This window comes from Protopterus annectens, chromosome 13.part0, assembly GCF_019279795.1.
Source record: "Protopterus annectens isolate FY-2018-M chromosome 13.part0, PAN1.0, whole genome shotgun sequence".
NCBI classification, from domain to species: Eukaryota; Metazoa; Chordata; order Ceratodontiformes; family Protopteridae; genus Protopterus; species Protopterus annectens.
In genome coordinates this window covers 86292948-86305766 of record NC_056747.1, presented here as the reverse complement: position 1 = coordinate 86305766, position 12819 = coordinate 86292948, and the positions used below count along the sequence as shown (strand labels likewise).

General features: G+C 37.4%; 1 protein-coding gene across 1 annotated transcript in view; it reads left to right on the top strand.

Moving 5' to 3' along the window:
- The window catches only part of LOC122817598 (colorectal mutant cancer protein-like), a 212937-nt gene that overhangs the window by 30127 nt on the left and 169991 nt on the right, over nt 1–12819 (top strand). Inside the window, exon 6 of the mRNA XM_044090636.1 lies at nt 4764–4898. Within this exon, the coding sequence (XP_043946571.1) occupies nt 4764–4898 (135 nt within the window). The remainder of the gene's footprint in view (nt 1–4763; nt 4899–12819) is intronic.

Below are 12819 nucleotides of genomic sequence, written 5' to 3'. Positions count from 1 at the left end.
GGAGTTGTAGGGTTACAAAAGTTGAACTCCACAACTAATTATGTGCTCCTTAATTAACTACGTGTGAAAGATCTGCTTTATAAGCAGACTTTTGGTGGATTATTTTAGTTCTGATGAAGTCCTTGATAATGTGCAGAGAACAAAAGTACTTAACTTTTAATCAATAAAATTCTAGTATATATATGACATACATCAAGGGGTCATTCCTGACTATTCTTGGATTCCATAAACACTCAATTTTTGGGGGGGTTTGGTTGTTTTGTGGAGTGCATTTGCTTCTTGTTTCATTTCCTTCTGTTCCATCCATCGTACAGTTGAATCCAAAATCGCGAACTAAAAACGGAGAACCAGAATTCAGGATCTTTTCAACATGACACCACTTTCTATGCCTTAGCAGCAGATATAAGTGGTTTGAAAGGGGAGCTCACAAGCTTAATAGATCTTTTATCAAAACAGTGTAGCATATTGCATTCTACTTATAATAATGTTTCCCAACCGAAAATAGATGTTTATCTAACCTTCAAGTAGAAGGGGGAAAGGATCCTAATTTTCAACAATGCATTTATTCAGGACTTTGGTCACTATGTAAGCAGATATTGGACCTTTTGGTACCAACCAAGCAGAGACAGCCCTAGACAGAGGTGCTGTCTTCTCCCTTTGCAATAATACCAGTGGATTGAATTCATATGTTGGAACTAGTGGCTCATGTCTACACATTCATTTTTCTTCATGGTTAGCTAAAACTATTACATTTTCATCACATTTTAGTGTTTCCAATGGTTTACCTTTAGATGTACATATTGCACACAGACGAATTGCAATTGTGCAAAAGGCAGTCTGCAAGATTTGCAAACGCCGAACGGAAAAAGGTTTGAAATTGCTCATTGCACATTTGACATTCTGGGGTGGATTGCACTATAGTGGGGCTTAGGAAATGGTTCCTTTCCCCACTGTAGTGCGATCTCGGAGCTAGAACAATAAAGTAGGGGGGAGCAGCCCCCCACATGGGTGGTGCAGGGGGGGCTTGCCCCCTGCTTTACACTTCTTTTTTTTTCAATATTAATGTAAAAAAAAAAGCGAATCTGCATTTCAATTTGCTTTTTTTCGAACATTAAGGACCATCAATGTTTACATTTTTGTGGTTTCTAGTCGCTCATATGAGCACTTGAACCACTGTGATTCGAGGTTTTAAAGGACTCAAGATTTCATTAGTTTGGAATGAATGATTCTTGCATTTGAGAAAAAGTTTATTTATTTATTTATTTATATATTTATTCATTCAGTTTGATGACCAGGGAATTCCACTGGGCCAAGAAGAGCCCGTTTTCATTGGAAGCCCATGGGAAAAGCCCCATTAACAATGACAATAACAATAACAAAACATGCATAACAGACAGAGAATATAACATATGCTGAGAGAAACAATTTAACAAGTGTTAAGAGATAACATAATATACAGAGTAGCTGTAGTGTCAGAGGACATAACTTCTATTAATCTTTGTAGATTAAATTAAAGAAAACAATTAAACAAAATTTAACAAGTCTGAAGAGAATAACGTTATATACAGAGTAGCTGTAGTAACAGTGGACATACATTCTATTAATCTTTGTAGAGTAATTTTTAAACATTAGTTATAAAAAATGTAAATCACAGATCTGATGAAAATGAGAGAAGAAAATGCAGTCTGGCAGAAGAGGCAGATTGGAGGTGATGTATGTGGTGTCAAAGAAGAGAGGCAGACATGGCTGGGTAAAGAAAGAAAGAGGAGTGAGGAGGGGCTCATGTATGGGAAGAGCTGGGGCAAATCCATTTAGATGATAGGTAGGAGTGTAGGAGAGGTTTGAAGATGGAGTGGTCAGGGGTGTTTCGTAGGGAGGAGGGGAGTAAGTTTCATAGCTTGGCTAGGGAGTATGATAAGAGAAGGTACCAGGGGGCTGGGAGAGTTTGAGGATTTGTAGGAGATTTTTATTTTCAGATCAGAATGAGCGGTTAGGAATATAGGGTGTTAAGGTGTTGGAGAGAGAGTGGGACAGATGGATAGTTTAAAAATGAGATTACGGGCTATGGTGAGTTTAAGTAGGTTTAGGTAGTTAGATAGTTCTAGCCATTGAAAAGACTGGAGGGAGAGGCAGTGATGGGAAGAATTTTTGGAGTTGGTGGCAAATTTGCTGATTTTGTTGTAACAAGATTCTAATTTGGATTGAAGGCCAAGTTGGAGGTTGGTGAGCAATGGGGTACTGTATATGAGAGAGGGAAGAAGACAGAAGGAAGCTAAGGTCTTTCTAGTAAAGGGAGTGAGGTAGCAATTGTGCCTGTACAAGATACCTGGTTTTTGGTGGGCTTTTTTGATGGCTGTTTGAATATGGATGGCAAATTTTAGATGATCATCAATGGTGACACCAAGCCACTTAGTGTGAGATACTGCTTCGATGGAGGTATTGTTCTGGCTTAATATACTAAAGGAGGAATTATTAAGGGAGGAGATTTTTGAGGGAGTAAAGATCATTAGTTTTGTTTTGTGTGCATTTAGGGCCAGGTGGTTGTTGTGCATCCAGGTTTCTGTTAGTGAAAAAGCAGACTGGGTTTTTAGTAGTTAAATTTAGTAGTTTTTAGTTAACTAAAATAAAACATTTACAACTAGATAACAGTTACTAAATGAATGTATGAAGCAGAAGTTAGTACCTCAGGGTCTGAATACCAATACATTTCCTAATGGAATGACTAGGGACTGTAAATTATATAATACTTTTCAGATCTTTTTTACAGGCATAGCTTTGAACTAGTGAACTTAGTTATTAAATGTAATAATTTTATTATAGTTAGCATGTTTAGTGAAGTCAATGTGTTGAATAAAGGTATTGTGGAAGATTTAGTATTTAAAAAATATGAAGCTAGTTAAAAATGTTTATGATAAAGTTGATAAACACTGTTCATTTGTTAGAAACAGAAGAGTTAAAAAATACAAAGTGACACTGAACAATATAGAAATGGTAAAGGTATCCCATTTCTGGTGTTAAAAACAAAGATAATAATAAAAAGTTAACAATAACATTTTAGAAAAGGAGCAGCGTGAAAGTCACTACATCTTTAATAATCATGGCAGTAAAACTGAGGTTAGTCCTAGCAGTGATAAGGGTGGTCATACATTACTGGGTGAGGGTACTTATTACCCAGAGCCTTTGGATTTTTCCCCTCCATGAGATCACAAAGGATTGTGAATCAATTATTTGAACAATTCTACCACATTTTTAAAATTCACCTTTCATTTTAACAAATCTGCTATCAATTACTTGGATGCCACTATTACCAATAACAGTTTGGGGTTCAGTTCCAATATTTATAAGCAACCAAAGTTTATTAATACATATATGCATTATAAAAGCTATCACTCTTTAGTACACAAAATAAGTTTGGTGAAGGGACAATGTATTAGGTTGGCCTGTATGATCTCTTCAAAAGAAGTACTAGTTGTAGAGATGAAAAAGTTGATTAATATGTTTATTGATAAGGGGTACCACAAAAATTTCTAGAAATTATTAATAATGAGGTCATGGAACAATGGGGAGTATGTTATAAGCCCCATTTGGGTGACTATTCTACACTGGTCCACCTAGTAATGGGCAGAATGCTGCTCAAAAATGCAATTTACAGAGAGTTGTTGTACAATACAATGAAGGTGCTGACGTGATAAAATATATTATTAAGAAAAACTGGAACATTTTTAGAACAAATACATCACTTTTAGTTATTCTGGGTCAGTAATCTTGTTTTGTTCCCTAGAACAGCAAATAATCTGAAGGGATTGTTCAAGGAGGAGGATGGCAGCACCAAATTTACAAGTAGTGGTAGGACAATAAGTTGTGGTTATTGCAAACAATGTCAGGACATTTTTGAGAGGGATTATATTGAGCTGAACCACCAAAAACAGGTTAGGGTAAAATTACAGAGCTGCAATTGGGGCACTAAAGGAGTGGTATGTATTTGGGGGAGTTTATGCTGGTAAAACTGAACTTTATTTTAGGAAAAGGATTTATGAGCATAATTGTGATGTACTAAGGAAATCCTCTGACAATGCATTATATAGGCACTCAATAAATTTCTTCACATTTAAAAAGTTTTAAATTGCCATTAATGAGAAAAATAATATTAACCCTAGGTTAATCATTATACATAGCATTCACAGTGAGGCAAACTTCTTATCTGCTGGGAAAATTTGTTAATGTGGGTTTTAAATTCCATGATATAATATATCACTTTTCAAGCTTTTCTTTCTCACCTTTCAATATAAGTAGCAGAATATTTAAAAGACCTCCCCCCCCCCATAAGAAGACACTACAATAGATGAAAGAGAATGAAAATTTAACAGATGAGACAAAATGGAGGAGAAAAGAAGAAAGATAAAAAAAATCTGATCAAAATTCTATCTGCAGAACAGGCTACCTGCACCAATTCCAATCGCTGAAACATTCAGTTTGTGTAATACTTGCCATCACTTAATTTGAAATCTATTTGTGCTTTTTGTAGCCACAAGATAACCCTATTATGTACTAGTTAAATACTGATTTTGAAAAAAAATGCATTTATAATTGAACAGCATGCAGGACCATGCAGTACAGATTGTTCCATGGTAATGAGAGCTCATCCTCTTTGGTTCTTATGTTGGTTTTAATAGAGTCAACAAGCAATGACTGTCAAGGTTTATTGAAATAGTTGCTATGGCTTCTGGCAGTTGTGACCATTCTGTTCCTTAATGTTCTTTCAGGTGCAGGAGCTGCAGGGCTGTCTGAAGGCTATAGATGGATCATCTCCACCACTGACTCCTGAAAACCAAAGTGTCTCACTCCAGGGATCTGCCAGTGCCATCAGCAGGAATAGCATGGATACAACAGCAGGCCATGTGAGTACCTAGAACCTAGTAAAGCATGTCAGCCTCTCAAAGGGATTTCTCAAATATGTCAAGCTGACTTTCACATTTTTAATCTTCCTAATTAGGGTTAGTCATAACATATTTTAGAGTCATATCCAGGAGGTCCATAATAAATATGGCTATTTGGAAACCAGTTATCTGAACAGGTTTCATCTATTTATGGTGTTTTTTTAAGATTAAGTGTTTTGAGATTCAGAAATGACATAATTAAATCACTAAAATGAATAAATTAAAGTTAAAAATCTACAATCATCTTGATTATACACATGAAATGTAAATATCATGCTCTTTTCCATGCTCTGTTTTTGAATGGAACTTCTTGATTTAGAGTTTCTGAAAAAAAATGAATATTTCTGACACCTTTAATTTGGTAAAGCATTGCACCAATACAAGAACAGCGGAATAATTTGCCTGTCCTGCTGCCTTTGAAAGGGGCATTCTTCTTGAAGAAAAAACATATTCTAGCAATTCCTGCTCCAGAAACCCATGTTAGAGTCCAAAACATATTTTCCCTATGCTTTTACCCATGAAGTGATTTCTTTTTCATGCCTAAAGCCCTAATATTGTGCTGCTGTGAAGTCTGAAAAAAGATTGAGAAAAGCATAATCTCAGCTTAAACACTAAAAACTTGATTCACCAGCCTGTCAGGCTTTCTGCAGTACCAAAATGTCAGTACATTAAAATAGTTCAGCAGTCCTAATTAGATAATCCTGTCTGTAACATATTCTATATGGACTGGTAGTACAAATAACATTCTGCACTTGAAATGTAACAATGGAAATCTGCCATAATGCAGCGGTGTATTATTTTTAGGTAGCCCTCTGAATAAAGTAACAGACAAACAAACAAACAAGGAAATAAAATTGGCCCATTTACTAAAAACTAATTTCCTTCAATAAACCATATATGAGCCTCTGTGAATGCTGCAGCTTCCCTTTCAGGCATTCTATTAGCTATACATCATTAGCCATCTTCTACACATATCAGTGTGTTACTCATTTTAACTACATAGTGCATTCTGGAGAGTGCTTTTGACAGAATGCTGTTTGTCTGACTGACAGTGCAACATCTTTATTGCTAAAAGCCATTTTCAGCAGATGGGTGTTGTTACCATTTCTCCATTGTTGTGTGCGTTAGTATATATATAGGTTGGGGGGTGAGGGGTCTCCCCCATGGGGGGGGGGGTTCCCCTATAAAAAAGCAAACTCCTATTTGCTGAAAGTGATTTTCAGTATTTTTTTCTTGATATTTTGTCTGTTGATCCAAGTAGTAATGAATCCCTGCATTTTGTTATTCTGAGTTGCAAAAATGCTTTAATTTTTCATCTGGATAGCAGCAATTCTCTTTATTATGCCTAATGTCACAAGTTCTCTGTCCAACATGCTTGGGTTAATTCAGTTGTGTTTGCAAAGCAGCAACCTGTTTACATTACATTTATACAAACAGTTTGCACAAATGTGTCCTTCTGCTCAGTCATTATACTGTATTCTGCAAAAGTGTTCAGTTTAAACATAACTGATTTGTCATTTATTCATAGTTTTTTCCTGAACAAAGTGAGTTTTTATCCTCAGCATCACATTTAATGCCATAACCAGTCTCTCTGACACATTCTGAATACATTACCTTTGTTTGGAATGTACAACATTCACTGACAGCACATTAACTGTCCAACATAGTGCACACAGTTATATAACACATGAGCTCATGCAGAGATGCTTCCACAGTATACTTTTATTCTAAACTGAAGTCAAAGACCTGGTCACATTACACATACCCAGGATTACTTCTACTTATAGTGATACAACATTCACATATGTAGTATGTGATGGGGGGGGGGTTACAGTCATCATAATATTTGAAATGGAAAGCACTTATTTATTACAGGGTCCAGAAAATGTTAAATTTACAGATGACTTTATAGTAATCACATCTATCACAAGAAAAAAAACTGGTTTAATACTAAGCTGCCTTTAGCAGTTCTCCTTTCTAATGTGTGCTTGATATTTTTTCTTACATAAAAAGCTGGATTATCACCAATTCATTCTCAGTTACATTATACTTCCTGTAACTAAACAATATACAATAAAACACATAAATAAAAACACGCAGATATCTATGCATACTGGGTGTAATGAATGAATAAATAAATGTTAACAAAATATGGTGCATAAAAGCAGTTGTAATCATGGAGGCTCATAGGCCAGTGGAACAAAGTACATCTTCAGGGACCTGCTAAATTCAATCTGTATTGACCTGCTTGAGCTGATGTTGCTTGATTTTAGTTTGCTCAAGCTGTGTTTACTCCAGGTATTGTTTCCTATGTACTGTGGTGATCTGTAAGGGGTTGGTAAATAGTTAAGTACAGCATTTTGAGACTGATGAACTGCAGAGAAAGAGCAAGCATTTATTTACATGCTTTAAGTATGATTGCTCTCTCTCCAAGCTGGAGTGACCTCAGAGTGGGACTATATAAATAAGGTAGGTGTGGGGAGTGAAGCCTCTCAGATGGTGGGTGCAGGGTACAAAATACATATCTTTGTATTTTTTACATATTTCCACAAATTCCTGATCTCTCCATTTAGACATCTGTAAAGCATGTGTGTGTGTGTGTGTGTGTGTGTGTGTGTGTGTGTGTGTGTGTATATATATATATATATATATATATATATATATATATATATATATATATACATTTAATGCAATCTCCTAATCATTACTAGGGGACAGGCCATCAATGCACATTCCAAGGCCAAAGACTCTGCATTGATGGGCCCCGATAACATCCTGTAATGCTTAATAAAGAACCTGAAATATGACCTGTCCGGTTCAATTGAATCACTTTTCAACTGAAGCCTACAGCCAAGTTTTGTGCCCAAGGAATGGAAGATGGCTACAGTCATTCCCCTGTGTAAAGAGGTCCAACCACTGATTCAGGTAACTACAGGCCCATAAGTCTTATGACCAGCCTCAAAGGTAAGGCCACGGAAAGAATCATCATGGACATGATAAATTAGGATATAAGTAACCCGCAAATGCTGGATCCATTGCAGTTCAGCTTTCTTAAAGGAAGGTCATGCTTATTCTATCTGGTGGACTTTATTGAGAGGGTCACCAAAGCATTTGATTAAGGCAGGACTGTGCACACAGCTTTCCTCAACTTGGCCAAGTCATTTTATACAATACCCCACTCAGGCATTATAGACAAGCTCACTAATTTAGGTATAATCCCTTTTATTACCCACTGGATAGCCAGCTGGCTCAATGATAGGACCTAAGAGGTCAAAATAGGTGAGGCCAGCTCCACCAAGAGACCGGTGACCAGTGGAGTCCCCCAGGGCTCGGTACTGGGCTTGCGCCTTTTTGTTATCTATTTCTCTGAAATGGAGGCAAATACTGAAAGTTTATGGCCGACTACGTCTGCAGATGATTGCAAACTGGGGGTTATCATCAACTCCTCTGAAGACACTAGCATTCTTCAAGAAACCTATCTCTGACTAACAAATGGTGCCAAAGCCATGGTCTTAACTCAATCCAAAGAAATGCATAATTGTACCCTTTGGGAAGAAAACCATCCCAGCAAATGACCATGTTGATAATACACTCCTAAGAGTTGACTCAGTAGTCAGGGATTCGGGTAAGCACGTAGACAGTAGCCTTACCTTCAACCACCACAAGGGCACAGTGCTGAAGAAATCCTTTAATTGTGTGCAACTTATAAGTTGGGCATGGAATATAGGTCCAAAGAGGTCATTATTCCACTGTGCTCTGCCCTTATCAGACTGGTCATAGAGTACAATGCTCCTTTTGGTATGTACCTGACCAGGCATATGCAGCAACTAGAGTGACCTCAGAGATTCATTACAAAAAAGAATACAAAGAATGCAATCTGTAACAAACATGCCTTATGCAGAGCACCTTAAAGCCCTCCCCCCTCCTCATTTTCCTATAGATTGCTGACAGGTGATCTATGCCTGGCTTACAAGGCATCTGCAAACCCCACACTTATGAATCTCCTGCATATTTGTAAGTCAAACAGTACAAGAAATACAAGGTCTATGGACCTGAATTTTGTCTGTGACTTAAACAGAACATACTGGAGAGGCAGATATGTAATCCAGAGACTGAATGTCCTATGGATCAGATTTCCCATCCATGTGAAGCTGAGTTCATCTATTACTCAGTTTAAGTGCAACCAAGACCAGTGGATAGGGAATAGGAAATTTACACTGGGCCTGTCACCCATGTCCCTTATGGATAGATGTAGCTTATAAATGCTTGGTCTTCAATGTTCTATTTGGATACAGGACATCATTATTATTTTGGGAAAACCTTGGCTAGGCTTAAAAAGACCTCCTGGGTTCTTAGCCTAGTAAAAATCTATTACTTTATGACATACACACACACACACACACACACACACACACACACACACACACACACACACACACACACATATACATATATATATATATATATATATATATATATATATATATATATATATATATATATATATATATGGGTTCACTGTAGAATTCCAAAATACTAAAATCCTGAATTTCAGTATTTCAAAATTCTATGGCCGAAATCTTTAAATACTGAAACCCCATAACCGCGAAATTTAAAATAGCGAACCTACAGTGCAAATACACCACACACATGCACATACACACAATCTCCCCCCATAATCAAACAAACAATCCTATACTACAGACAAGCAAGGGGGCAAGCCCCCTGCACCCCCACACCCCCTACTTATATATACTAACTCCGAGATCGCACAATCACACACACACACATTTCACAGCCCCTTGCACACACACACACACACACACACACACACACACACATCACAGCCAAAACGCACACTAACATACACTAAAGCCCCTAATCAACACACTCATACATACTTACCTACACTTACACCTATGCATTCACACACCGGAACACCCCCCCCACTTATATATTCTAACTCCGAGATTGCACAATCACACACACAAAGGTAACTCACACACACACATTTCATAGCCCCTTGCACACACACATCACATCCAAAACACAAACTAACATACAAAAAAGCCCTTAACCAACACACTCATATGTACTTACCTACACTTACACCTATGCATTCACACACCGTAACACCAGAAGCTCCGAACTTCTTTATTTTCAATTTCGCGCTTCTGGTGTTTTGGAATTTCAAGGCTTCAGTATTACAGTTTCGAAATACTGAAAGTCGGGATTTCAGTATTTCGAAATTATAAAGGGAACCCATATATATATATATATATATATATATATATATATATATATATATATATATGTATGTGGATCTTGGACTTTTGAACGAAAGTTCAAAAGCCCGAATCCAGTACCACCGAACACACTTTAACAAAAGCGCTTTCATCGAAAAAGCACTTTCATTAAAGTATGTTAAAAAACCCACAAAATCTACTTGAATGCAGGGGGGGCAAGCCCCCCCTACTTTAATATTCTCACTCCGAGGTCGCACTACAGTGGGGAAAAGAGAATGTTCCCTTACTGTACAGTAGTATGACTGGAACAACAAGCATACTTATGCGAAAGTGCTGCTTCAGTAAATAGCACTTTCACGCAAGTATGCTCACCAAATGGTGATTCGGTGAAAGATGCAGTCGAGCATCTGTACGGATCCCATGTATGTATATAGCTATATACACACACAATCATGGTAACAAGTTTCCACTGAAAATATATAACATATTGTGTTTAGAGCTTGCACATTCTGATGCTGAATAACTGAACCATTAAGGTCAACATGGAGAACTACTGGAAGAGGAAGCTGCAGAAACATGAAGTAGGGTAGCTTATAAGAGAAAAAACGCACAACAGATGTCTCAGTTCACATTTTGAGAACCTCCAACATACCTAAAAAAGAAGACAGGGCTATAAAGGACCAGGAGCTTTTTCAGCTTAAGAGACTCCAGAATATGCAGGACTAAATACAACAGCAGTAGAACTTTAAAGGTTATGTGAGAGTGAATAGACAACCATCACAGCCTCCTCAGAACAACAATAATATGATAGCAGTTTGAAATACCTGTAAATAACCAGGCTGTGGAATTCGGCACCAGCTACAATCAGTCAGGGAGCTCTGGGTACAGTGAGTTCTAGTAATCAAGCCAGGAATGAACCACAGCCTGAATAACCACTGAATCTCCTGAGGAGGGATAGTGTTTCAAGTGGACATTGTTTCTAAATGGAAACACGATGATTTGATGACAGATAACACCTGGCTCTTAAGTGTCAATCTAACATCCAGGATAACAGTAATATTTATCACAATACTACATCTGTCAATCTAACATCCAGGATAACAGTAATATTTATCACAATACTACAAACTGTAGGATATTACTGCAACAGATAATGATGCTGGACAGTTAGAATTCCTTAAAGTGGCACAATTAGCCATAATCACTGCCTTGGAGATACAAAGTCTCATCTGATTCTATCAATTGAAGTTTGGAATAATTCTAAGTCATCTCCCAGGGATTTCTCAGTAAATATTTTGTCCTGAAGGAAAAAGAGGTAAAATTGCTATTATCTGCACAGCTATGATACTGTAGACTGCTGTTGTGTGACACAAAGATATGGAGAAAAACAGAAGGCCAAAATAGACCCCAGTGGATGGAACAAATAATGTAGAGAAGTGATGAAGAGTTCACACTTAGGACTATCTATGGGGTATGACCAGACGGAATACCTCTCAACATTTTAGAGCAAGAAATATGGACAAAACTAAAATTAATGGGGGTAGAAAGGCCCAAAAATAGGAAAATAATTTAATTACCGCTGTTATAAACTTAGTTTCTAAAATAACAGGTTTAGCATTGGCATGTATTTTCTGAAAGGTATGAAGAGAAATCTGGAATGACCAATACACAGTAGCTAAACAAATCTCTTGCCATCTGTAGATCTTTCATGATCAGTGAACAGGCTGTCTCTGCAATATGCTGAGTGTGGGAGCCAAGCTGGAATGAATCATGAACTAGTGCACTCTTGTAAGACTGAATCAAACAGTGAACAATGACCTTCTCCATAATCATACCAATAAATGGGAAATTAGAGATAGAGAGAGATAACACTCTAGGTCATCAAGATCCAAAATAAATTTCTTCAGGACAAGGGACAACAAAGCCTCCTTTACAGTAGATGTAAAGACCCTAATACTCAAGGAAGAAACAAATTGTCCAATCAAAAAGTCCATCATATCAAATCTGGAAAGAAAGTTAATCATGTTGGGTAAGGGCTGCACCCTTGAAACCTGGGAGATTAATTCAGAGTAATCTAAAATATGAAACTTGCTCCAAGGCCAAAGATGAAACTCTCCACAGACATACTAATTTCTAACTGAGGTTGTTATGGAATGAAAAACTGTCCTCACTGATGTTAGCATATTTGCAAAGAACAGAGCAGCCGCCTTGCTTTTTCCGGAAGAAAGCACTCTGCTGGTGATTAAACAGTCTAGATTACTCAGCCTGTCAGCTACCCAAATAAGCATGGCTTGTCATTTTGAGTCACTACAGTACATTATAAACGGGAATCTATTTGTATAGCTCATGCTGTCTGCCCATAAAAATATTACCAGTTGTTAGTATAATTTTCTTGATGGAGTGTATATCTTAAGAGTAACATGGTTGTATGCTTTCCTACTATCTTTCTGATTTCTTCCTACCTTTCTCTTTTCACAGCCCTCCTTTGCTGGCCTTCTGCTTCCCCTCCCCTCTGGCCTTTCTCTTCCGTTTCTCATCTGACTTGCCCTTCCAATATCATTAAAAGCTGTCATTTTCTCCACTGAAGCTCCCCATTTCCTGCAGACTCTGTATCCTTCACCATACCAATGTTCCTC